General features: G+C 53.9%; 2 protein-coding genes across 4 annotated transcripts in view; both read left to right on the top strand.

Annotated features, from left to right (window-relative positions):
• The first annotated feature begins 263 nt into the window (after positions 1–263).
• Positions 264–8043, top strand: MMP9 (matrix metallopeptidase 9). The gene is made up of 13 exons (XM_036323247.1): positions 264–482; positions 991–1223; positions 1574–1722; positions 2019–2147; positions 2235–2408; positions 2598–2771; positions 3103–3279; positions 3410–3568; positions 4611–4941; positions 5071–5210; positions 5529–5679; positions 5772–5875; positions 7742–8043. Exons 1-13 carry the CDS (start codon positions 345–347, stop codon positions 7858–7860), a joined length of 2178 nt encoding a protein of 725 aa, XP_036179140.1. The 5' UTR covers positions 264–344; the 3' UTR covers positions 7861–8043.
• A 6260-nt stretch (positions 8044–14303) lies between these two features.
• Positions 14304–24560, top strand: part of SLC12A5 (solute carrier family 12 member 5) — a 36497-nt gene continuing 26240 nt past the window's right edge. The window contains exon 1 of one of the 3 annotated variants that reach the window (XM_036321623.1): positions 14304–14486. In XM_036321623.1, coding sequence (XP_036177516.1) covers positions 14366–14486 — 121 coding nt within the window. In that variant the 5' untranslated portion in view covers positions 14304–14365. Of the gene's footprint in view, positions 14487–15354; positions 15470–22156; positions 22416–24560 lie in introns of those variants that run through there. The other 2 variants (XM_036321626.1, XM_036321625.1) reach the window with 2 other exon arrangements.

The following is a 24560-nucleotide window of genomic DNA, read 5'->3' on the forward strand; positions in this document are numbered from 1 at the left end:
GCTTCTCCCTTTTTTCATGAAGTTCTCACAAGCTGTGCAGTTTGCAAAACCCAACCTTCCCCAATGGGCCTGTGGTTTCCTGTGGGTCTCTGTGGGTCTAGGGTCCTGCCTGACTCAGCAGTAGGGACTGTGGGCAGCAAGGAGAGGAGGAGGTGGTGTAAGCCCTTTCTTCGCCTTCTCATACTGGGGCTGCCAACACACACACCTACACACACGCACACACATGCATACACCCCATCCCCTGAGTCAGCCTGGTGGTGAGGGGCGGGGTCACTGATTCAGTTAACACTGACTCCTTAAAGCCCCCACCAGGGCAGCTGCAGCCAGACACTGCTCCTCTCACCATGAGCCCCTGGCTGTCCCTGGTCCTGGCTCTCCTGGTGCTGGGCTGTTGCTCTGCGGCCCCCAGGCCACACCAGCCCACTGTTGTGGTCTTCCCAGGAGACCTGGGAACAACTCTCACCAACAAGCAGCTGGCAGAGGTAAGCAAACACCTCAGCCTAGAGTTGCAATCGCAGGGAGGGCATGGGCTCTCAGGAGATGCTTTGGGCCACAATGGGGGTAATGGGTACGTTTAGAGACAGAGGTGTTTAGGATCAGGCACTGGGAGGGGGGGGCGTCCTGCGGAGGCTCTGGGCAGCGATGGTCAAGAATGGGTTCATGAGTTTCCTAGGTGGGCAATGGGAATATGGGGGTGGGGGAGCATTGGAGGGTTCTGGGGTGTGCATGGGCTGGGGATGAACAGGAGTGAACCTTAGGGCCCCTGAGGTCGGTATGGCCAGGAGCATCCAGGGCTGGGAAGGAACTAAGGATGTCTGCAGGGAGGGGAGATGCTTGGGTGGGCACAAGTACTGATGTCCAGGGTACCAAGTCCTGGGTACCATCAACGCCTTGTTGCTGGTCCTGAGCTCCTGGGGGGATGGAGTTCTGACCCAGGAGGGCAGAGAAAGGGAGTCAGTGCCCTGGATGTCCCTGCCCCTCCGTCCACAGGAGTACCTGTACCGCTATGGCTACACTCAAGTCGCCGAGCTGAGCGACGACGATCAGGCCCTGAGTCGGGCGCTGCGGGTCCTCCAGAGACGCCTGTCTCTACCGGAGACCGGGGAGCTGGACAGCACCACCCTGGAGGCTATGCGCGCCCCGCGCTGTGGCGTCCCAGACCTGGGCAAATTCCAGACCTTTGAGGGCGACCTCAAGTGGCACCACGAAAACATCACGTACTGGTGCGTGGCGGGGTCCCGCGGGGTCGGAGCGGGTGGGGTGAGGAGGCCGGTCTCCGCGTGCGCGCTCGGCGGTGGAACGCGTCCTGTCTGACCCTCCTTGGGTTTCACTAAACGTGCAGCCTGGGGGAAGTGGCTCCCCCACTGAGCCCCCGTTCGCCCTTTGGGGAAGCGGGCCTCCCAGCCCGGGTCCTCCTGCCAGGGCCAGTGTGTGTCCAAAGAGGAAAATGCATCGGACAGCGCTTTACTGATGAAAGCCTGGAGCCGAGGTCGCCGAGGCACAGGGGGTGCCTGCCGCCCCGGGCTCCCGCCTCTTACTCCCCTGGACCCTGTCCCCCGGCTCTTCCCTACAGGATCCAAAACTACTCGGAAGACTTGCCGCGCGACGTGATCGACGACGCCTTTGCCCGCGCCTTCGCGGTCTGGAGCGCCGTGACGCCGCTCACCTTCACTCGCGTGTACGGCCAGGAGGCCGATATCGTCATCCAGTTTGGTGTTCGGGGTGAGAGCGCGAGAGGGAAAAGCCAAGAGGGACTGGGACGGGGACAGGGGAGGCAGGACCGCGGAGCGGGCAGAGGGGGCGCTGGACCCGCTTGCTCTGGCCGGTGGCCTGTGGCCGCTGCCTCGGCCGCCGCTCGTCCTTCGGGCGCCTCCTCCGCGCAGCGCGCAGCGCACAGCGCGGGGGCGCAAGGGCTGGGGAGCCGCTCCCGCACTCAGCCCCGCGCCCCTGGGTGGCCCACAGCCTGCACCACCCGCACCCCTGCGCCCAGCTAACTCTCTTCCCATCTGCTTCTCCAGAGCACGGAGACGGGTACCCCTTCGATGGGAAGGACGGGCTCCTGGCACACGCCTTTCCTCCGGGCCCGGGCATCCAGGGAGACGCCCACTTCGACGATGAGGAGTTGTGGTCGCTGGGCAAGGGCGTGGGTGAGATCCCGAGCCGCCGAAGCCCCCCTTCCCTCTTCTCCTCACCCCGTCCCCAGCCGCCCTGACCCTGGCCCCCTCCCCCTGCAGTGGTCCCGACCTTCTTTGGAAACGCGGACGGCGCCCCCTGCCACTTCCCCTTCACCTTCGAGGGCCGCTCCTACTCCGCCTGCACCACTGACGGCCGCTCCGACGACCAGCTCTGGTGCAGCACCACGGCGGACTTTGACACGGACCGTCGGTTCGGCTTCTGCCCCAGCGAGAGTGAGTTCGGGGCCGCGGAGCCCGGGACCCTGGATTGTCACCCCAGCGCGGCCACTCGTGTTGTGGGGTCTGCAGGCCGTTCTCCTGTCCTCTGGGCCCAGTTGACTTGCCCGTGACATGAGGAGAGGGGGGCGCAGGAGCGGTGGCCTGTGGGTTAGTGAACTCGGGGTGACGTGTGGGCCTCCCCAGGACTCTACACCCAGCACGGCAATGCCGACGGCAAGCCCTGCGTGTTTCCCTTCACCTTCGAGGGCCGCTCCTACTCCGCCTGCACCACCGACGGCCGCTCCGACGGCTACCGCTGGTGCGCCACCACCGCCAACTACGACCAGGACAAGCTTTACGGCTTCTGCCCGACCCGAGGTGCGTGTGCCCCGACTGCCACTGGTCCTCTAAACGCGCCTCCTCCACCCATCAGTGTCTCTGCACTTGTCACTGGTCTGCAGGACCCCGGGCACTCTGCCCACCCTCACCCAGCCCCTCCCTCTGCCTTCCACTTGCCCCGCCCCATGCACAGCCTGCGGCCTCTCCCTGGGCCTCCCCTCCCCAGGCTCACTCGGGGCTCAGCGGCGCCCTACATCGCCCCCTAGGCTTTAACAATGGCACCCAGATTCTCTAGCTCCCTGTTTGGCCCGCCCCTGGGCCCCTTATTGGACCCACCCACCTGCTCACCCAAGGCCCTGGGTCTCTTCAGTGGACTCGACGGTGACCGGGGGCAACTCAGCGGGGGAGCTGTGCGTCTTCCCCTTCATCTTCCTGGGCAAGGAGTACTCGACCTGTACCCGGGAGGGCCGCAATGATGGGCACCTCTGGTGTGCCACCACATCGAACTTCGACAGCGACAGGAAGTGGGGTTTCTGCCCCGACCAAGGTGTGCAGGGTTCCAAGGTTCTAGGGCTGGGGTAGTATGTGTGTGTGTGTGTGTGGGGGGGGGGGCCGGTGGAGGCCGAAGCTGGGAGTGAAGCCCAGGGCTCAAGTCTCAGGCCCCCTTTTTCCTTCAGGATACAGCCTGTTCCTTGTGGCTGCGCACGAGTTCGGCCATGCACTGGGCTTAGATCACACCAACGTGCCAGAGGCGCTCATGTACCCCATGTACAGCTACAGCGAGCAGCCGCCCCTGCATGAGGACGACGTGAAGGGCATCCAGCACCTGTATGGCGGTGAGGTTCCGTGGCAGGGACCGTGGGAGGGAAGGGAAGGTGGAGAATGGAGTGGGAGGAGTTGGGACCTCAACACCTACCTGTGGGGGAGCCTGGGCCCCACGGGTGTAATTGCTGCGGGGTCAGTGCTTGGAGCTGGTGATAAAGAGCCCAGACTCTAGAGACCAAGGTGGGTTCAAAAGCCAGTCCATCCAGGAAGTGAGTTAGATTACTTCCTCATCTGTAAAGTGGGGCTAATAATAGTAACTGCCTCAGGGGGTTCTTAAGAGGGTTAAATGAGTTAGAATACTGCCTAGCATATAGTAAGCACATACAAGTGTTTGATATTTTTATTGCCATTATCATTAGTATTGCCTTATCATTAGTATCATTTCCTCATTTAAAAAATGGGGGTATTAAAGAATGCATAGGTTTCTTTGTTTTTTATTTTTTGGGGGGTAATTTTTAAAAAATATATATATTTTATTGATTTTTTACAGAGAGGAATAGAGAGTTAGAAACATCAATGAGAGAGAAACATCAATCATGTGCCTCCTGCACACCCCCTACTGGGGATGTGCCTGCAACCAAGGTACATGCCCTTGACCGGAATCAAACCTGGGACCCTTGAGTCCACAGGCCGATGCTCTATCCACTGAGCCAAACCGGTTAGGGCTAGGTTTCTCTGTTTTTTAGATCACACAAGCTACGTGTGCGTTTATAGAGCTTTTCGCACTGTTTGGCACTCAGTCTGAGTGCTCAAAAAACACTTCTCTCCCATCTGCGGGGTTGGGGTTGGGATTGGGGATGTTTCTGCGTGTCTTATGTTCATAGGGCCCAGCCGGGGGCCTGACCCTCGATAGGATAAACATGGCTTGAATGAAAGGTCAGTGTAGAAAAGGATGGGGCCTTCCTGTGCTTGGGGGAAGGCAGGCTCCAGCATCTAAAGTGAGGGGAGTGAGAGGGGGGTGGGGGGGACGGGCACTGATAGGCTTTGGGGAGAGATATTCCGCAGGCACAGAGGTATGAAGGATAGGCCGTCTCATCCGGTGTCTCTTTCTAGGCCCTCGCCCTAAACCTGAACCACGGCCTCCAACTACTACACCTGCAACCCAGCCCACCGCTCCCCCGACGGTCTGCACCACTGTTCGCCCCTCAGAGGGCCCCACTACTGGCCCCACAGGCCCCCCTTCAGCTGGCCCCACGGATACCCCCACTGCTGGCCCCACCGGTGCCCCCACTGCTGGCCCCACGGATACCCCCACCCGTGCCCCCACTGCTGGCCCTTCTGTGGCCCCTACAGCGTCTTTGGATCCAGCGGAGAATGTTTGCAACGTGGACATCTTCGATGCCATCGCAGAGATGGGGGGTTACCTGCATTTGTTCAAGGACGGGTGAGGCGCAGGGATGTGCGGTGAGGGAGGGGGTTTGGAGGAGGGACCTCCCCCCCCCCAACCCCGCCCCCGCCCACTGGACTTTGGTTCAAGGTTCATTGCCCTGCCTGTCCCTTTTCATGTTCCCAGGAGGTACTGGCGATTCTCTGAGGCCCAGGGGCGCCGGGTGCAGGGCCCCTTCCGTATCAGGGACACGTGGCCTGAGCTACCTCCCAAGCTGGATTCCGCCTTTGAGGAGCCGCTAACCAAGAAGATGTTCTTCTTCGCTGGTTAGTTTCCTCCTCTCTCCTTCCCTCCTCGCCATCTTCGCAATCTAGGTGGACAGAGAGCCGGGATAACCCGTACCAGGGCATGTGCGGATTTAAGGAGACGCGCCCCCTCCTGGCGGGTGCCGTTTAGCAGGGGCTGAGTTCCAGCTCCCCGCTTCACGGAACCCTCACGATCGTACCGAGCGGCTCTGCCTGCGGGCAGAGAGACTGCGGGCGCGCCAGGCTCCGAAAGCGCTCGCTGGGTTTTCCCTTCTGACACTTAAGGAGAATGTGTGCCTCCTCCCTGCCCCCAGGCTGATGTGACCTTCTCTCCTGCAGGGCGCCAAGTGTGGGTCTACACGGGCGCGTCGGTGCTAGGCCCGAGGCGTCTGGACAAGCTGGGCTTCGGCCCGGAGGTGGCCCAAGTCACCGGGGCCCTCCCACGCGGCGGGGGGAAGGTGCTGCTGTTCAGCAGACAGAACTTCTGGAGGTGAGAGCCGCGAGGGCCGCCGGCAGGGGGAGCCCGGGCGCCACCCGCCTGTCCGTCCGCTCAGCACCTGTCTCCTCTCTGCCTTCCTGCAGGTTTGACACGAAGTCGCAGATGGTAGATCCCAAGAGCGCCAGCCCTGTGGACCAGATGTTCCCCGGGGTGCCCTTGAACATGCACGACATCTTCCAGTACCGAGGTGATGGCTGCAGACGGGGCTCAGGGGAGGGTCCCTCTCCGAGACACCTCTTCCCATGCTAGAACCTGGTCAGCTTCTGAGCGAGAAAGGACTAGGTCCTGGCGATTGAGGAAAATGTCCCCATGGCAGTTAGAGAGGCAGGGACCTTCCCAGATCATACAGGGGTGCAACCAGGACTGGGATCCTGGTTTCCTGCCTTCCCAGCTGCAAGCTCTTTCCCAACAATGCAGGACACATGGTTTGCATGAAGGCGCATGCATTATTATACAGTATTTGTCAAAGTACCTAGAATGTGCCAGATCCTGTGCTGCCACCAGGAATATAGTGATACACAAGGTGATTCATAGCTGTGTGTCTTTGGGCAAGTCACTGCTACTCTCAGAGCCTCGGTTTCCCCGTCTGGAAAACTGGGAGGCTAGCTGGAATTATACTTGCTTTCTCTTTTTCACCACTCACATCCAATCAGTTGACAAGTGCTGTTGGTTTTATTGCTGAAATATTTACTTTCACTATCTCCTTTGCAAACACCCCACTCCAAGCCATCCTGGTTGTCCAAAACGGTCATTCTCTGGGAGTAGGGAGTGGTTAGGAATGGAGACAATAGTTTGGGAGTGACTCCAGACCTAGTCCAAGGTCAAAGGAACTAACATGATCAGACCCCTCACCCCTCCCACTACTTCTGCCATTCCCTCTGCTCACTCCACCCACACTGGCCTTCTGGCTGCTCTTTGCACACATCAAGGTCGGTCCTCGCTTAGGGCTTTTGTGCCAGTTGTTCCCTCTGCCTGGAAGGTTTTTCCCCAGATTGTCACTGTGCTGCCTCCCTCTTACCCTTCAGGTCTCAGCGCTAGAGCCACCTTTTCAAAGAGGCCTCTCTGACCCTCATTACCTATTCACTTACTTGCTTTTGTTTCCTTTCCACTTTCAAAACCAATCTCATTTATTTACACAGTTGCTTGTTACTCATCTGTCTTACCCCACTAGAGCAGCGATTTTCAACCTTTTTCATCTCATGGCACACATAAACTAATTACTGAAATTCTGCAGCACACCAAAAAAATATACATATTTTTGCCGATTTGACAAAAAACAATAGGTATAATTTTGATTCACCGACACCGGACAGCTATTGTTGTGATAGCTGTTGTCATTTTTTTAATATGCCAGTCTAAGGGAAAAGAGGTCAGTGCCCCCGACTAAATAGTCAGGAATTGCCTGTTTTAAAAAATCTTGCGGCACAGTGGGTGAAAATCACTGCACTAGAGTGTAAGCACCCAAAGAACTGAGATCATGCCTGCAGCTTTTCTCTGCTCTAGCCTCAGTGCTTCTTTAAGAAAATGTTTTTAAAAATTGATTTCAGAGAGGAAAGGAGAGAGAGGGAGAGAGATATAAAACATCAATGATTAGAGAGAATCATCGATCCTCTGCCTCCTGCACGCCCCACACTGGGGATCAAGCCCACAACCCAGGCATATGCCCTGACTGAGAATCGAGCCATGATCTCCCGGTTCATCGGTCAATGCTCAACTGCTGAGCCATGCTGGTGGGGTCCTCAGTGCTTCTAACAGTACTTGGCATGATAAATATTTGTTGAATGAATAAATGAATGAAAGGATTTGTTGAATGAATGAATGTTGAATGAATGGTCCTGAGCACCTACTGTGTGCTACACTCTGTGCCAGTGCTTTGGACATCAGGGTCTGTGCCCTCCAGTATCTCTGTGGGGGAGGTGAAGGTGTGATATGAAAACCTTGGAAAGATCTAGAGAGGCCAGGAGGGATGATTGTTAAGATCTTGCTTTTGTTTCTGTTATGTATATGTGGGAGGTTTGGAATCACCCCTCTTGTACCTGCCTCTCCTCTGCAGATAAAACTTACTTCTGCCAGGACCGCTTCTACTGGCGCGTGAATTTCCAGAATGAGGTGAACCAGGTGGATGAAGTGGGCTATGTGACCTATGATCTCCTGCAGTGCCCTGAGACCTAGGGCACCCCCCTGCTTCAGCACCGCAGTGTGGGTCCCCACCTTGATGGAGAAGGAGCCAGTTTGCTGGATACAAACCGGTGGGCCTGTTCTGAAGGACAAAGGATGAGTGGAGGTGGGCTGGGCCCTCTTGTCCCACCTTCCTTTTTTGTTGGAATGTGTTTAATAAACTTGGATTCTCTAACCTTGAGGTTTATTTTTGTATGTATGTGTGCATGCAAGAACATATGCATGTATGTATGTAACCAAGGGAGTGGTTACTATGTGCCAGACAATGTTCTAAGCACTTCATAAATATTAACATATTCAATTCTTCCTATTAGGAAAGTATAATGTGATTATTCCTGTTTTACAGCCGAGGACATGGCCAATTGTTCATAAAACATTTATTGAGCCCTTACATGAGCCAGGCCCTGTGCTGGGCACTGGGGATAGAGAGATGAAACGGGCTATGTTTCTGTCCTCAAGGACCCCTCAGGATCCTCAAACTTTGGGGTGCATACGAGTACCATTAGAACTTGCTTAACATGCAGACACCAGGATCTGCCCCCAAAGAATCTAAGTTAGTTATAAGAGTGATTCTGTGGCCAGTAGGGATGGGATCACACTTGGAGAGTGTGCAGTGTGTGACCTGTTATCCTAAAGATTGTGTGTGTGTATGTGTGTGTGTGTGTGTGTGTGTGATTGTGCGTGTTATGCTTAAAGTCAGGGCATGTTGCCCAGCCAAGATGACATCTGAACTTGTGCTGAATCTGGAAGAATGAACAAGAGCTTCTTGGAAAAGTAGGACTGTCTTCTAGGAGAGTTATTTACCAAGAACCTAAAGGAGCTTGCTCTCTAACCCTCCCACACAACAACACCTAGAAGGATGTTGATTGCAGCATTATTTGTACAGGCAACAACCTAAGTACCCAGGGGTAAGGCAGTGGATAAATAAAATATGGATTATATGCCGGATGGTAGTGAAACTGACAGTTAACAGTAAACATGTTTAGGTGTTAGATAATAGAGGCTTTAACTAAGTGTTTCAATTGCTTTGGTTGTCATGTAGCTTATAGTCAAAGATTAAGAAAATGTTAGTTATTCCTAGAGACCTGCCTGGAAAGCAAGTTTCAGGAAAAAAATGTTTAAAAGCACAATTTGCTTGAGATAATAGATTAATGTAGCTAGTTAAGCACAAAACAACTTAAACAATGACAAAGGTCACAAGATGTTTAGCCTTTTGCTTTAAAGATAACATTACTGATGCACAATTATGAAATATTTTGCAGAATCTTGATTCTGCAACCTGGTTAGATCACCTGACTACAGTGACAAAGACACCAGACAAGAGGACGTAGAAACTAAATTAATCAGACGAAGGGAAACTGCTGAGGCTTGCACAAGAGCTAGCCAATCAGCTTCACCCATGACCCCTAAACCCCAGTGCTCAATCTTTGCCTTTAAAAACCTTTGGGTTTTTAAAGCCATCAAGGAGTTTGGATTTTGAGCGCTAGTTTGCTGTTCTCCTGGCTTGATGCCAATAAGTTGCTTTTATTTTTTTCTACTGCAAAAATCAGTATTTAGTGTTTGGCTCTGCTGTGTGTTTGGTGGGCAGGCCCTTTTCCATTTGGCAATACAGTGGGGCCTTGACTTACGAGTGTCTCGACTAACGAGTTTTTTGAGATACCAGCTGTCTCTCCACCGATTTTTTGCATTGAGTTGGCAGAGTAATTTGAGTTAACGAGCTCCTTAACGAGCTCGGTCTGGGAACGAATTAAACTCGTAAGTCAAGGCCCCACTGTAGTAGCTACCCCTGGTGCAGCACCGACTATATGCCAGATCCCGTTCCATGTGTTTTCTGTGTGTTAACACAGCTAATCCTTAAATTAAACCTATGAGACATGTACCACTCTTACCTTATAGGTATTGTTATTATTGTCAGCACCCCCACCCATTTTACAAATGAGGAAACTGAGGCACAGCTTACCTGGTCTCATAGCTGGTGAGCGGTAATTGTGTGCTCTTGGTGCAAATGCTGGGAGAAGAGAAAAGCAGGCAGTGTTGGGGAACTACAAATGGCTCAGAACTTGAATGTGTGGTTTTAGCAGGTGGATGAGAGGGGAGTAGAGAAGATTCTGGAATGACAGGAATGGTGATCTGGACTAGATAAGAGGAGGTCTAAATGCCAGGTTGAGGAGTATGCACTTGACCTTAAAGGATGACATAGGGACTTGACTGAGGATGGGGCAGATGAGCGGAGGTAATGGGCTTGATCAGATTTGATAATCTTCTGGACCTGAGGTTCAAATGGGAGTTTAAGGAGGGAGTCAGAGAACTTTTCCCCTCTGGGTGGAGGTCTTCTCTTCTAACATCCATTTCTTGTTCAGGAATGACCCACTTCCACTGAGATACACATTCCTTATTATGGCTTATTTAAAATTCCTCTGGATCCCTGACTCTCTCTAGAGACTGTTCCATTTCTCTATTCCTCATCCCCATCCATAATAGAACTTCCTCAAAGCGTGGATTTCTACTCACAGTCTCCACTTCCTCAACTCCCAATCTCTCAACTACTTCCAGCCTGGCTCCCACTACAGAGGGCCCACCACACCCCTGAAATCACTCTCTTCAAAGCCACTTACCATCTTCCTGTAGCCCACTGATTCTCAACCTTGGCTGCACATTAGAATCACCTGGGAATCTTTTTAAAATCCTGATTTCTGGGCCTCATCCTCGGGGAAATTCTGTTTCTTTGTTACTAATGTTATGGCCCCACCCCATAACAAAGAAACAGAATTTCCGGAGGATGAGGCCCAGAAATCAGGATTTTAAAAAGATTCCCGGGTGATTCTAATGTGCAGCCAAGGTTGAGAACCACTGCTGTAGCCAGATGCAACAGGGAGCCCATCCTAAACCATCTCTCAGGTTCTTCTTTTTTTTTTTTTAATATATTTTTTATTGATTAAGATATTACATATGTGTCCTTATCCCCACGTTACCCTCTACCCCCCCCCGCTCATGCCCTCACCCCCCCCCCCCCCCCGTTGTCCGTGTCCATTGGTTAGGCCTATATGCTTGCATATAAGTCCTTTGGTTGATCTTTCCCCCTTACCCCCATCCTCCCCTACCTTCCCTCCAAGGCCCGACAGTCCAATCAATGCCTCTCCGTCTCTGGATCAGTCTTTGTTCATCAGTTTATGTTGTTCATTATATTCCACAAATGAGTGAGATCATGTGGTATTTATCCACTCTCCAGTTCCATCCTTGCTGTGCCAAATGGTAAGAGTTCCTTTTTCTTCTTCCTCTTCTTAAAGAATACCTTTCAGCATTTCATATAATGCTGGTTTGGTGGTGATGAACTCCTTTAGCGTTTTCTTATCTGTGAAGCTCTTTATCTGACCTTCTATTCTGAATGATAGCTTTGCTGGATAAAGTAATCTTGGTTGTAGGTTCTTGGCATTCATCACTTTGAATATTTCTTGCCACTCTCTTCTGGCTTGCATGGTTTCTGTTGAGAAATCAGCTGACAGTCGTATGGGTACTCCCTTGTAGGTAACTGACTGTCTTTCTCTTGCTGCTTTTAAGATTCTCTCTTTGTCTTTTGCTCTTGGAATTTTAATTATGATGTGTCTTGGTGTGGTCCTCTTTGGGTTCCTTTTGTTTGGGGTTCTCTGTGCTTCCTGGACTTGTAAGTCTATTTCTTTCACCAGGTAGGGGAAGTTTTCTGTCATTATTTCTTCAAATAGGTTTTCAATATCTTGCTCTCTCTCTCCTTCTGGTACCCCTATAATTCTGATGTTGGTACGCTTGAAGTTGTCCCAGAGGCTCCTTACACTATCTTCATATTTTTGGAATCTTTTTTCTTTTTTCTTTTTCGGTTGGGTCTTTTTTGTTTCTTCGTATTTCAAATCTTTGACTTGATTCTTGGGATCCTCTTGTCTGCTGTTGGATCTCTGTATATTATTCTTTATTTCAGTCAGTGTATGCTTAATTTCTAGTTGGTCCTTTTTCATATCCTCGAGAGTCTCACTAGATTTATCAAGGGCCTCACTAAATTTATCGGCGGTTTCCATAAAATTCTTGAAAAACCTTATAAACGTGGCCCTGAACTCTATATCCAGTCGTTTGCTTTCCTCCATTTCTGTCATTTGTGACCTGTTTCTTTGCCTCTGCATTTTTTATGCTTCCCTGTATTGGTAGAGTGGCTTTGTGTGCTAGGTGTCCTGTAGGGTCCAGTGGCTCAGCCTCCCCAGTTACCTGAGGTGGACACTCTTGGTGCACCCCCTTGTGGGCTTTTTGCACAGTCTTGTTGTAGTTATGCCTTGATTGTTGTAGGATCACTGGGAGGAATTGACCTCCAGACCAATTGGCAGTGAGAATCAGCTGCGTCTGCAGTGGGAAAACTTCTGTGCTGAAGACACCCTTCTGGGGCAAGACTTGCTTCAGTGGGGTTTTGGTGCTCACTGAATCTGCCCCCTGAGTGTGTCCCTTATGGATCTGAGGAGTTGTAATCTGGATGGTCCCCCTCTGACCACTGGGTACACTGGCTCTTAGACCTAAGGACGTGCTAAGTTAGCCACTGCCTGAGGTTACACAGCAGGAGCTACGAAGAGAACTGCAGATTCCCCTTCCTTTTTTGGAGTTTGGAGGTACCCTGATGAGGCCCAGCTGTGAAGCAATGCAAGCCACTGTGGGGCCTTGGGCTTTCTCTTGGAAGTTCTGGGTCTGTCTGGCCCAGCTGCAGTTAGGTAATTTTCAGGTTGCAAAGGGCCGGGGCATTCATATGCAAAAGCCTCTGCCACAGCCTGGATAGGGTGGGGTCTCAGGGAATCAAAGGACGGAGCAAGCAGCTATGGCGGATTCTCAGCCCTGCCCTAAGGGGCCACGTGTCTCAGTGTCCTGGTAATTGCTGCAAGCACCTCTGAGGGAAAGCCGACCTCAAGTTCCGAGTTCTGCCCGCTGCCAGACAGTCCAGTTTCTCCCCGTATGAGTCCTGGGTCCCCAGAGACTTCCTGGAACCGGAGTTCAGAGCAGTCGGGAGCTTGTGACTCCCTCCTGATTCAAAAAGACAGCCGCGTCCTCAGGTGCCAGCCCCTTTCTGCGCGCGCGAGCCTCCGTACCTCTGCACTTTACTTCCGCAGCTCCTCTGGCTCTCAGTGTGCTTTTCTTTCTTTCTAGTTGTAGAATTTCCACTCAGCCAGCCTTCCTGTAGTTCTGGATGATGTCCGTTTTGTCGTTTTGGTGTATTTTGAAGTTGTTGTGGGAGGCAGCAATTTCCCGGTGTTTATCTATGCCGCCATCTTAGTTTCTCCTCTCAGGTTCTTTGACACAGTCAATCAATCCCTTCTTCCTGAAAATTTTCTTCACTTGGTCTCTTGGATTCTTCTTCCTTCTGTTTCTCCTCTCACCTTATTGGTTGGATTTTCCTCTTCCCAAGCTCTAAATCAGTGGTTCTCAACCTTCCTGATGCCACGACCCTTTAATACAGTTCCTCATGTTGTGGTGACCCCCAACCATAAAATTATTTTCGTTGCTACTTCATAACTGTAATTTTGCTACTGTTATGAATCATAGTGTAAATATCTGATATGAAGGATGTATTTTCATGGTTACAAATTGAACATAATTAAAGCATAGTGATTAATCACAAAAACAGTATGTAATTATATATGTGTTTTCCGATGGTCTTAGGCGACCCCTGTGAAAGGGTCGCGACCCACAGGTTGAGAACCGCTGCTCTAAATGATAGTGTGCCCTTGTGCTCAACCCTTGGGCTTCTTCTCACTGCGCACTCATCCCCTGGGATCTTGTCTAGCCCCACAAGTAGCATCTCCAAAATTGTATCCCCAGCCTTAGCCTCTCCCCCAAGCTCCAGACTCGTATGTTCAACTGCTGACTCTGTGTGATCCTTACATGACAGACAGGCATGTCAACCTAACAGGCCCGACTGAACTCTTGGGCTCCATCTTCCACACATGCTTCCCCACCTTAGTAAAAGACATCCTTTGCCCTCAATCATACCTAAAACCTGGTCCGTCCTAAGACCTAGAAATCTGTTGAACTCCTTGGTCTGGTACAAAGAATCTCAACTTTGGCACTGCCTCGGGCCAGAGAGTTCCGTGTGCGGGGTTGTAAAATGTTTGGTGACCTCCTCCAGAAGGCAGCAGGACCCATGGACAGATGCCAGACCCACTCAGAGTCAGTCCTCCTCCCCACACCCGGGCCTCAACGTGGGGTGGGCTGCTATGCAGAGGACTCGTGGTAAACCTGTGGCTCACGGTCAGACAGCCTTGGTACGAGCCTAGATGGTGACAGGTGCTTCTACCCCCAAATGCCAGCACCACCCTCTCTTCCGCTGTGACAACCAAAAATGTCTGAAGTAGGCAGCACAGCGGGCACTAGGACCCCGCGCGGCGCCGCGTCCGGCGGGGGTTGGGGGGATCCGCTCTTTCTGCCTCCTGGAGCCGGGCTGCGGCCACTTGTGCGATCCGGGCCGCACCGCGGCCGCCCGGCCCCTGTCGGCACCATGAGCCGCAGGTTCACCGTCACCTCGCTGCCTCCCGCGGGGCACGCGGGGACCCCTGACCGAGAGCCCCACAGGCATCTGGCCGCCGATAGCCGCCACCTCTCAGGGGAAGACGCCAAAGGTAGAGGCCGCAGGGGCGGGGCCTGAAGGAGGGGGCGGGGCGAGATAAGGGGCGGGGCCACGGGGGCGGATCTTCTGTTGTCAGGGGCAGGGGTTCCCAGCGAAAACCGAGGGCGAGAGGAGCTGAGACCTAGGGATGGAGGGAAGTGGGAGGGGAAATGGTGAAGGGAGGGGCCAGATCGAGGTGGGCGTGGCCACGGGAAGAGAGGGGAGCCTGAGGCAAAGGGGCGAACCTTGTGATGAAGGGGTTGAGTCTAGGGGACTGGGCTGCTGGGCACTCAAGGGGCGAGGTCTTTTCGGATAGGAGGCGGGACCAGACGGGGGAAGGTGGAACCAGGGAAGGCGGAGGGCGGTGTGATTAAGGGTTGGATACCGAGCCAATGGGAGGAGGTAGGACTAGCAGGGTTTGGGGCTAGATAAGGGCGGAGCCAGAGGGAAAGGGGTTGGGCCAGGACATAGGAGAGAGGTCAGGGTGGTGGTGGGAGGGAAAATGAGTCAGGGTCCCTGAGCAGGTGCTGGGTCCCTCGGTCATTGTTGCCTGGCAGATCCTCCCGTCTTCGGCCTCCCAGGAGGCATCGTGGACAGCACTGGGTAGCCCGGGAAGGGGATGGGAGAAAGAGAAGTTAGTTTGGACCCCGGACAGCCAGATCCTGGGAGGATGCTGTGAGGGCTCCAGGGCCAGAAGGGTTGGGTGGAGCCAGTGCAGGAGGGATTGGGGGCGTCTTCTTCGAGGGCCCAGGCCAGTAAGTCTTGTAATGGAAGTCACAGGCCGGGTATAGAAGAGAGAGGAGGGGCAGGATCCTACTAGCCTTCGGTGAAGAATCCTGGATGCACACACTCCGCAGGGGGCCCTTGTCGGGGGTTCCTTCCCTGGCTCTGTGCCACTCGGGTCTGGAAGGAACGTGGCAAATCAGCCTGGAGTGGCCCCGCGGCGGGAGACGGAAGAGCCTCCCATGGCCGCCAGGGGTCGCTGCTGAGCTGCAGGTGAGCTCACCCTGACTCCAGCAACACCAAGCACCCCAAACCCTAGCCTAGAGGGATACTTCAGGGGTTTCTTTGGCGAATCCCCTCATTGTATAGATGACCAACCAAACTGAGACCTGGAGTTGCACAGGGCTCCCGTCCATGAACCAAAAGCTTACTGGAAGTGGCCACTCAGATTTCTTGGACTCCTTCCACTCTTCATCTTTTCCATAGTCTGTCTGCTTTCTAATTTTCATAAATAGCCTTATCATCCTTCCAGATTCAAAAGCCAGAACTTCAGGAGCCATTCTCAACGCCTCCTTTTCTCTTTCCAATGAGGGGGTCCTCACGTCTTGACCACTCCACCTCCAAAACCCCCGAATCTGACCACATCTCCCCTCCTGTCCACATTACCCTAGTCCATACGCTCATCACCTGTCACATGGCCACCACCATAGCCTCCTCCCTGGTCTGCCTACCTCCAATCCTATCCTAACACCACTCCAACATGCTCCCCATTGCTTTAGGATAAAGGCCAAACCGTCATTCAAACATTTCCCTCCTGGACTCCTGGTACACTGTCTGTGTTCAGCTCTCCACCTCCAGTAGCCAGGGAAACGCCTACTCACCCTCTAAGTTATAGCTCATTTAACTTCTGAAGAACTTTTTCACTTTCCTTGGCTTCAAAGCGGAGGCAGTCATTCCGCTCCTGCCCAGCCACTGCATCATTAGAGCACGTGTCCTAGTGGATGGAGGTTACTTACTTGTGTGTCTCCTGCATCTCCAGGGCAGGGATCATATCCTTTTCTAAAAATTTGTTTTTATTATTTTTATTTCATGTATTTATTATTTATTTTTGCAGTATAGTTGACATACAATATTATGTTAGTTTCAGGTATACAACATAATGTGATTTATAAAGTGATCACAGTGGTAAGTCTAGTAACCATCTGTCAACATACAAAGTTATTATATTACTGACCATATTCCCTGTGCTGTGCATTTAATCCTGGTGACTTACTTATTTTGTAACTGGGAGTTTGAACCTCTTAATCCCCTTCACTTTGTTCACCAACCCTTCCACCTCCTCCCCTCTGGTAACCATCAGTTTGTTCTCTGTATTTATGAGTCTGTTTCTGTCTGGTTTTGTTGGTTCATTTGTTTTATTTTTTTGGATTTCACATATAAGTGAAATCATACAGTATTTATCTTTCTCTGTCTACCTTGTTTCACTTAGTGTAATACCCTCTAGCCCCATCCATGTTGTCATCAGTGGCAAGATTTCATTCTTTTTTATGATTAAGCAGGGACCATATTGTTTTATCTTTGTGTTCGGAGTGCCGAACCCACAAGCCGGCACTTAGCAGTGACTTAATGCTCATCAGATGAGAGGGGGAAAGGCTGTAGGCTCCTGCTTCTCCTCCCCGTGCCTCCTCCCCTCCCATTCCTCACCCCCTGGCCTGAGAATCTCAGCTTTCAGTTTTGGGTGTGCAGGTATCTGTGCAAACAGTATGTGAATCTGGAAAGCTGTGTGCCTGTGGCAGAGGCAGTGTGTCTATGTCTTTGTGTTTCTTGAGGGAGCAGCATCCTGTGCCAACTCTAATGACCTGTGGGGTGGTCAATGAGTCAGTACTTATGTGTGTCACTATATGACAGAGTGTTGATGGGCATGTTGATATGTGTATTTCTGTGTCTATCTGTGGGGTGGGTACTTGTGCTGAGTTCATTGGAAGTTCCATCTGGAGAATGATTTGGGTGAAGGACCTGTAATAGCCTCCAGTACCTCCTCCTTTCTTCTTCCTTTTTTTTTTTTTTTAAAAAAAATATTTTTATTGATTTCAGAGAGAAAGGGAGAGGGAGAAAGAGAGAGAGAAGCATCAATGATGAGAGGGAATTATTGACCGGCTGCCTCCTGCATGCCCCAAACTGGGGATCGAGCCCACAGCCCGGGCATGTACCCTGACTCAGAATCGAACCTGAGACCCTTCAGTCTGCAGGCCTATGCTCTATTCACTGAACCAAACCGGCTGCTCTAGGGCCGGTACCTCCTCCTTGATAGATCGCCGCCTGGGGAAGTGGATAAGGGCTCCCTAGGGAGACCAAACATCTAATGGTACCTTTCCCACAGCTGTTCCTGTGCAGCCCCCTGGCCCCAGGGAGGTACTCTCCCCACCTTCTGTCCCCACCCAGGCCCACAGGGAGTGGTGACAGCACGTGTAAGGCGGGGGAAGGCTTAGGGGAGGGTTTGCAGGCCACTTGCATATGAGCATTGCCTTTCATTCTGGACTAAGGGAGTGGAGTTTGTTCCTGGAGGTGCTTCCTGCTGCCAGGGGGTCAGTACAGGTGAGAACATGACATACAGGGGTGAAAGAAGCAAGTCAGAGGCTGAGTCTCTAATCTACCAGTAACCCTGCACTGTAGCCCCCATGCCTCAGTTGTCTCATCTGTACCATGGGAAGATGGACGGCGAGTTGGCTGGATGGAAGTGGACCTGACCAGTTGTTACAACTCTGAACTACTCCCTCATCCCTTTATACCACTCCCTGCTGTGCCTCAGTTATCAAGGAGGAAGGCAGGGTAGTAGAAAGAGCCCTGGGCCTGGGCTAAGACTAACAGGAATTGGGATGTGTCCCCATGGAGTGAGAGAGCGCCAACTGATGCTAGGGGGATAGAGCAAGATCACAAGGTAGCCCACCCACACCCTAGCTCAGATTCTGTGGGTGGCCTTGCTTCCCCTCTCTGGACCCCAATTCCCTCATCTATAGTGTAAAGGAGTTGACCAAGAAACTTTATGAGGGTTTTTCTAGCCACAAACAGGCTAAGATCCTTGATGATCTAGAAGGGTGACGTTCTCTGCTTTTCCCATACCCAAACCTCATGTTTCAGTCTGCCTATAAATTGGGAAGAATGACACTGGATTATTGCTGTAACTATCAGATCTATAGATCTCCAAACTGTCCAAGGAGTTCTCCAGTCACCCCATCTTTAAGCCAGGGCTCAGAACCTCACTGCCCAGTACCTCAGCCCAAGGTGAGCCCTGGGAATCTCCATGGCAACAAACTGGTTATGAACGTGGCTGCAGTTGCCATAGTGACAGGCCTCGCGCTCTCTCTCTCTTTCTCTCTCTCTCATCCCCCTCATCTCCCCTCCCCTCTTCTCAATGAACCAGAGAGATCTTCGGGCCTCAGCTCTCCAGGTGGGATGGGGGTGGGGGGTGGGTACAGTGAGAAGGGGGTCCAGATTGAGAAAGAGGGAAGATGGTCTGAATCTGTAGGGGAATGGGGGACTGTTGGGGTGCCATTGTCATGGTGATGGGGCTGCAGCCTGTTAATTAAGCCCCTGGTTGCCACGGAGACGATGGTGGTTGACATGCTCTGCAGCGAGCCCTGTGTGTGGGGTGTGCTGTGCGCTGGACTCATCAATTCACTGCGAGGATTTTGGGTCTGGAGAATCGGGATTGCAGGTGGGGAGAGAAGAGTGAAGGAGGGAGTTCAGGGCTTTGACTCCATGAGGTCAGAACTGGGGTGGGTGGGTTAGGTCCTGGGGTAATGATGTGGGCATAAGGATGGATAGAGATTGAGTCACGAGGAGGAACACTATGTCTGCCTCCCATGGAAGGAGGAACCAATCAGGTGGCTCCAGCTTCCTCCAATTCTGGTTCAGTGGATGGAGCTCTGGACTGGAGATCAGGAATCTGGATACTAGCCCCGATCTGCCACAGGTTCACCCCATGAAGAAAATTGCATCTTTCCATTTCTAAACCAACTTCCCCATAAATGGGGAGTGATAAAAGGTAAATTATACAAGTCTCAATCCTGATACTTAGGAGGCAGCTTCTCTGAATATTTTTCTCTCTGAGAAGTATAAGGTGGGAGAGGGAATCAGTTTTAGAGACTCAGAATTCAAAAATAGGACCCTGCTCAGCTCTGCATCTTGTGTGCTTTCCTGAGAGGGTTCCTCTCTAGCTAGATCTTCCTGGGGCTCTGGGTGGGGATGGGGTGCTGAGCTGGAAGCCATATTCCTGGGCTCAGAGCTGAGGGACATCTTGCTGGTCATCTGGCCAAGGCCAAGCTGGCAGTGCACAAGATGCCTGCAATGTGTTTTCTCAAAGCCTCACTGCAGAGCATTTGCCTGAGGCCAGAATAGGGACCAGTCTCCTTGAAAGGTGGGGTGTGTGAATTGAAGGTCTGGGGTCTACCCTTGGGACTCCGACTGCACTTGGTCTGGGCTCCATGATGTTAGTCTGAGATAAATGGAGAGAACATTAGGAGTTTTCAGAGAGGGAAGAAGTTCCATGGATTATGTAGCCTCACCCTTTCAGTTTCAAGATGGAGATACTGAATCCCCGAGAGAGGACCTTAGTCTTGCCCAGAATTCTATGCAGAATTTTGGGGCAGAAGAGAGGATGGCAGCATTATTTCCTGAATCCCAGATGCCTCATGAGATGGGAGCTGTGGTCAGGGTGGACATACGGGACACCGAGGGGAAGAGGAGTCACTCCTACTACCTTCACCTGTACTCCCTTAGGATCTAGGTTTCCCCCACGGACGGGCTCAGTACCTGAGTGGCTAAGGCTCTGGCCTACAAATGAAGGGAAATACCCCCAGGAGACCATCCCAGACCTGGGTTTGTTGAAAAAAAAAAAATCTCAGCATTTAATTTATTTCACAGCATATCCCAGGCAAGCCTACTGCCTGTTTTACTCTGTCACCTGTCTCTACAGAGTCGTGCAAAACCATAATGCTGTTGCTGCTGGTGGTGTGTGTAGTGGAGTGCTTAGGAGCTCTTGCACACTAGCCTACCCTACTGCTCTCCTTTTAACCCCTGTCACCAATTCAAACTTATTTAATTTGGGGGGGGGGTATTTTTTTTCCTCTGGGAAAGCCACGTCCAATTTTCACACCTGTCTGAATAGCTAGCTCTTCACCCTAGAGTCCTTCCAGCATCCACAGAACCCAGTGGCTCTGATACCTTATTGGCGGATCCCTCAGAGTCCCCTTTCAGTCAGCTGCGGAAGACCCTCTGGCTGACTCAATGTGAAACCACCACGGACAAATGGGTACAGGGGAATCTGAACCGCGGGCCCTGTCCATGGTTCTGAAGGCCACATCCTAGAATCAGGTCTCCAGTCAGTCACATGGATGGCTTTTAGGAAGGTCTTCTGGGTCCACCTTCACTTGCAAGGCAGGAGGGCACTCCAGTCTGGTGACTCGGAAATCCGAGCACAAGAAAAGGGAGAAAGCGTAGCTCAGACCCAGTCCCTGTTTCTTTGTTAGAAGCCAAGAATCAGAAGTCCTTTCTGTAGGAGGCAGGGCAGTTTAAAAAGAGGTTGCCCTGAGGAGCAGAGTCCTAAACTGGAATAAAGCAACCTGGCTCCTAGACCGCGTTCTGCCATTCACTGGGATTGTGTTCACACACAGCCATTTATTTTTCCTCTTCGGGCCTTAACTTTCGCATCTGCAAAGTGAAAGCCATGCATTAGATAAGATGATTGATGCCATCCCTTCCAACCCCAGAACTCTTCTGGAACTTAGAGGGCTAGTGTTGGTGGCCAGCCAGGGTGAGTCTGAAAGTCATTTCCCCTTCATCTGTTCTCACCCTTTGATGTTTAGATCTTACAGAGACTCAGAGGGTCCAAGCCTCTGATGCTGCTTTCTGAGATGTCTCCACCACAGGCTCCAGCCTGGATCTAGGGGTGCTGAGGGGTCCCCGGACAATCAAGCTTCTAGGGGACCTGTGTCAGGTGAGGGAGAGGAGCACAGACGGCCTATCAGCTCTGGAATCCTCAGAAAGCAATCCTGGATTAGGGGATTAGACACTCCTGCCCCGGGAGAAAATCTGGTCCCAACCGACAGGCGGCCTCATTCCCCCTCCCCCACGCTGTCCCTGGCCCGCCTCTGGCTGGCCTGCCTTTCCTAGGGCCCGCACCTCCCTGATGGGGAGCTATGCTCCCTAGAACCTCACTGCTGCGTTCTCTCCTCTCCACCATGTCTCCTACCCAGGGTCACTGCACAGTCAGAGGGCCCCTGTCTGTGGACTCCAGGGATTTGTCTTGGGGGTGAGATGCTATGACTCTTGTCAGCCAAGCACAGTGAGAGGGTTCATTGCAGCTCCTCAGGCTCCACTCCCCCAGTCTTACGGCTGGATGGCCAGGTAGAGCCTGAGTCCCCCCATGGGGGCAGCACAGGGCTTCAGTTAAGGCCTCTGGTCTTTCCACATCCTCAGCCAACCTCTGGAACAGCGAGATGGGAAAGGGTCTGTTTCCCCACCCCTCTTCCGGCCTGGCCTCCCCAGCTTTGCAGACAGGCTCTCTAGGGACCCGTAGTCCCTGGTGCCCCACCCTTGGCATCTCATCTTCCCCCTAGGGGTCGCCCCAGACCCCCAGCCAGGCAGCCGCTGCGGGGCCGCTTCCCCACGGCCGCGACCTAGTTCCCTGCCGTTATTTTTAGGGCGCGGGATGGCACCTGCCCACGTGCCGGCCCCGCCTGCGCCCGAGAGTGGGGGGCGGGCTGAGCTGTGTCTGCTGCAGGGAGGCGAGGCCCCTGTCCCCTGCAGCACCCTCTCTATCCCACCCGTGCAAGCCCTCAGTTTTAGTCCGAGGGGGCCCCCAGGCCAGCTCTGCCCTCCCCTCTTCTGCCCCCCTCCCGCGCTCCCCCCCCAAACCCCGCCAGTGGCTCACGCCTCCTGCATACGGGATGAGGTGAGCAGCGCCGCCGCTGAGAGGGGGCGCGCGCGGGTGTGAGCGTGTGTCCGTGTGCGAGTGTGTGTGCGCCGGGCGGGCGGGCACTGCAGCTTCTTCCTCCGTGGAGCGGAGGGCGAGCGAGAGCTAGAGCGAGCGAGAGAGCGGAGAAGGCGGGCAGAGGGGCGCGGGCGAGGCGGCGCAGCCATCCCCGGGCCCGGCGCGGCGCTGCCACCATGCTAAACAACCTGACGGACTGCGAGGACGGCGATGGGGGAGCCAACCCCGGTAAGCAGCGGCCCGGGGGCGGCGAGGTGGGGGCAGCGAGGAGAGGAGGCAGCTTTGGGGTTAGAGGCAGAGTGGGGGCCGCCTCCTTCAGAGAAGAGGCTGGGAATGACCGGGGCGGTGGGCACCCCGGGCGGCCTGCAGCCTTGTTCCATTGGAATGCGCCAGGCGCTGTCCGAGGTGTTGGAATGCGCTCCGCCTGGGGCCGGGCTGGGGGCCGAGGGGTTGCCATTGCCCACCGCCCGGGAGGCAGACGTAGGTTAACCGAGCGGGGGAGGCGGTGGGAAGGCCATGGAAGAGCTAGAATGGGCTGACGTGGAGCTCGACGGGCGGAAGGAGGGCTCCTTTCCCCCATAAGGGACCCTGGCGTCCTGGCGCAGAGTGTTGACTGGTGTCGGGGCGGGGGGAGGGCACAGTCTGCTGCAGTCCCTCTCTCTGAGACTTCCGGCTGAAAGATAAGGGGAAGGTACTTATGAGGGGCTGGAGCCACATGACGGCCCCGTCCGGGCTGCGGTGTCTCCTTAAGAGGGCACTTGGTGCAATCCGGGCCCCCTCCCCCAAAGCTGCCCGAGATCCAACCTCAGGATGGAGCATGCCTCCCCCGGAGACTGTCAGCTCTACTTTGCGGAATCTGCCTTTCCCTCTTGCGTCCCGTGGGTTCCTATTCAGGACGGGAAGCAAGATCTCTCTCCTTTCTTCCCTCTTTCCCCTTCCCCTCGGTACCCTGGGATGGCAGTGAGGGCTCCAGGTCGGGGCCGGGGGGAGTCTTTCTAGCCAGTTCTGCTAGCCGCCTCAGGAAGGCCCCGGGAATGGGGTTCCAGCTGCTGAATCCCGGCGCCGCCGCGGCGCGGACACTGCGGACGCGCTGCGGTGGGTGCGGAGACTCGCTAGGAGCCCAAGGGTTTGGAACAAGTCCTTCTGCTGCTTCGGCTCTCCCCCGCCCTCCTCCGCGGTGTCCCTGCTCCGAGGTCTTAGGGGCCAGCCACCCCCTTGGGCTCCCAGGCCCCCGCCGCCCCCCAGCGGTCTCAGCCATCCATCACGGTTGTCAGCCGCCCCCACCCCCACCCTCCAGCGGCGCTGCGTCCCTCGCGCACTAGCGCGCCTCCCGCTCCAGCTGTCTGCGCTCAGCGCCTACAAACGCTCCCCTGGGCATAGCTTGACCCTCTGGGCCACGACTCTTGAAGACCTCCCCAGAGGGTGGCCGAGGGTCCCAAGGACTGAAAGAGAGGGGGTCCTCCAAGGACTGGCAGCCTGGACTTGAAGTCCTTCAGATCCGGAAAAGGAGGCAGAGCCAAGTGGCCGCTTGGGAAGGCTGTGGACACCAGGGTATCCATCCTTTGTCTGAGACCCTCTTCCTCCCTGGGTCTGAGTGGTCTACAGGGGTCTAAACTACTGGCTGGCCATCTCATCTACCTCCCCGTCACATTGGGGCGGCCTCATCTCTAAGCCGCCCCCTTCCCCAACAGGCTGAGACTGTGTGTGGGGGGGGGAAGGGGGGAGGGGTTTGGTTAAGTGGAGTCTGCGGCAGAATCAGGCATCGCCACGCTGTGCGCAGGGAACGAAGGGAGCCCATTCCGGTCTGGGACTCCCTTCGGATGTCTCCACTCTGAGGACAGGAACTGAACCTGAGAGATCATCTCTCTGCTCCCCCAGACAACGGGTACGGTCTGAGCCCCGCGGTTGGTGCCTTACTGGGCCGTGGGGTTTCCATGGGGTCTCAGGAGGCCTATGTGTGCAGAGCAGGAGTGGAACTAGTCACTCCCTTCAGCTCCACACCCTCCCCATCAGTTTCTAGACTCTGAATGTGGTAGGCCCATCTGGAGACCCGTTCTCTCTATACAGTGGCCAGGACCTGGAACTAGGGTGTTCCAAACCTGGGTCAGGCGTTTTGGGTCCCAGAGAGAGAAGGCCTCTCAGAGGCAGCTGGAGAAGATGGTTGGCGGTTTTAAGGACCTGTTGAGGTTGTGGGAAGAGGGACCCTCGGGCGAGAGCCCCTGGCATCTGTGATCCAAAGTTCTTGGGGATGTGGGTGGGGGAAACCCGGGTGCTGACCTCAGGTAGATGGGAATGGTCCGAGTAAAAGGGCTTCTCTGGACTGAAGAAGAACCCAAGGTATTTATTATCTCTGGCCTCCGGGTCTCCTTTCTC

Source organism: Myotis myotis, unplaced genomic scaffold (genome assembly GCF_014108235.1).
Source record: "Myotis myotis isolate mMyoMyo1 unplaced genomic scaffold, mMyoMyo1.p scaffold_m19_p_9, whole genome shotgun sequence".
NCBI lineage: Eukaryota > Metazoa > Chordata > Mammalia > Chiroptera > Vespertilionidae > Myotis > Myotis myotis.

Coding starts and splice junctions, on each gene's coding strand:
- MMP9 (XM_036323247.1), top strand. CDS start 345: ATGAGCCCCTGGCTGTCCCTGGTCCTGGCTCTCCTGGTGCTGGGCTGT. Junction 2,409..2,597: donor CGGCTTCTGCCCCAGCGAGA/GTGAGTTCGGGG, acceptor GGGCCTCCCCAG/GACTCTACACCCAGCACGGC. Junction 5,211..5,528: donor GAAGATGTTCTTCTTCGCTG/GTTAGTTTCCTC, acceptor TCTCTCCTGCAG/GGCGCCAAGTGTGGGTCTAC.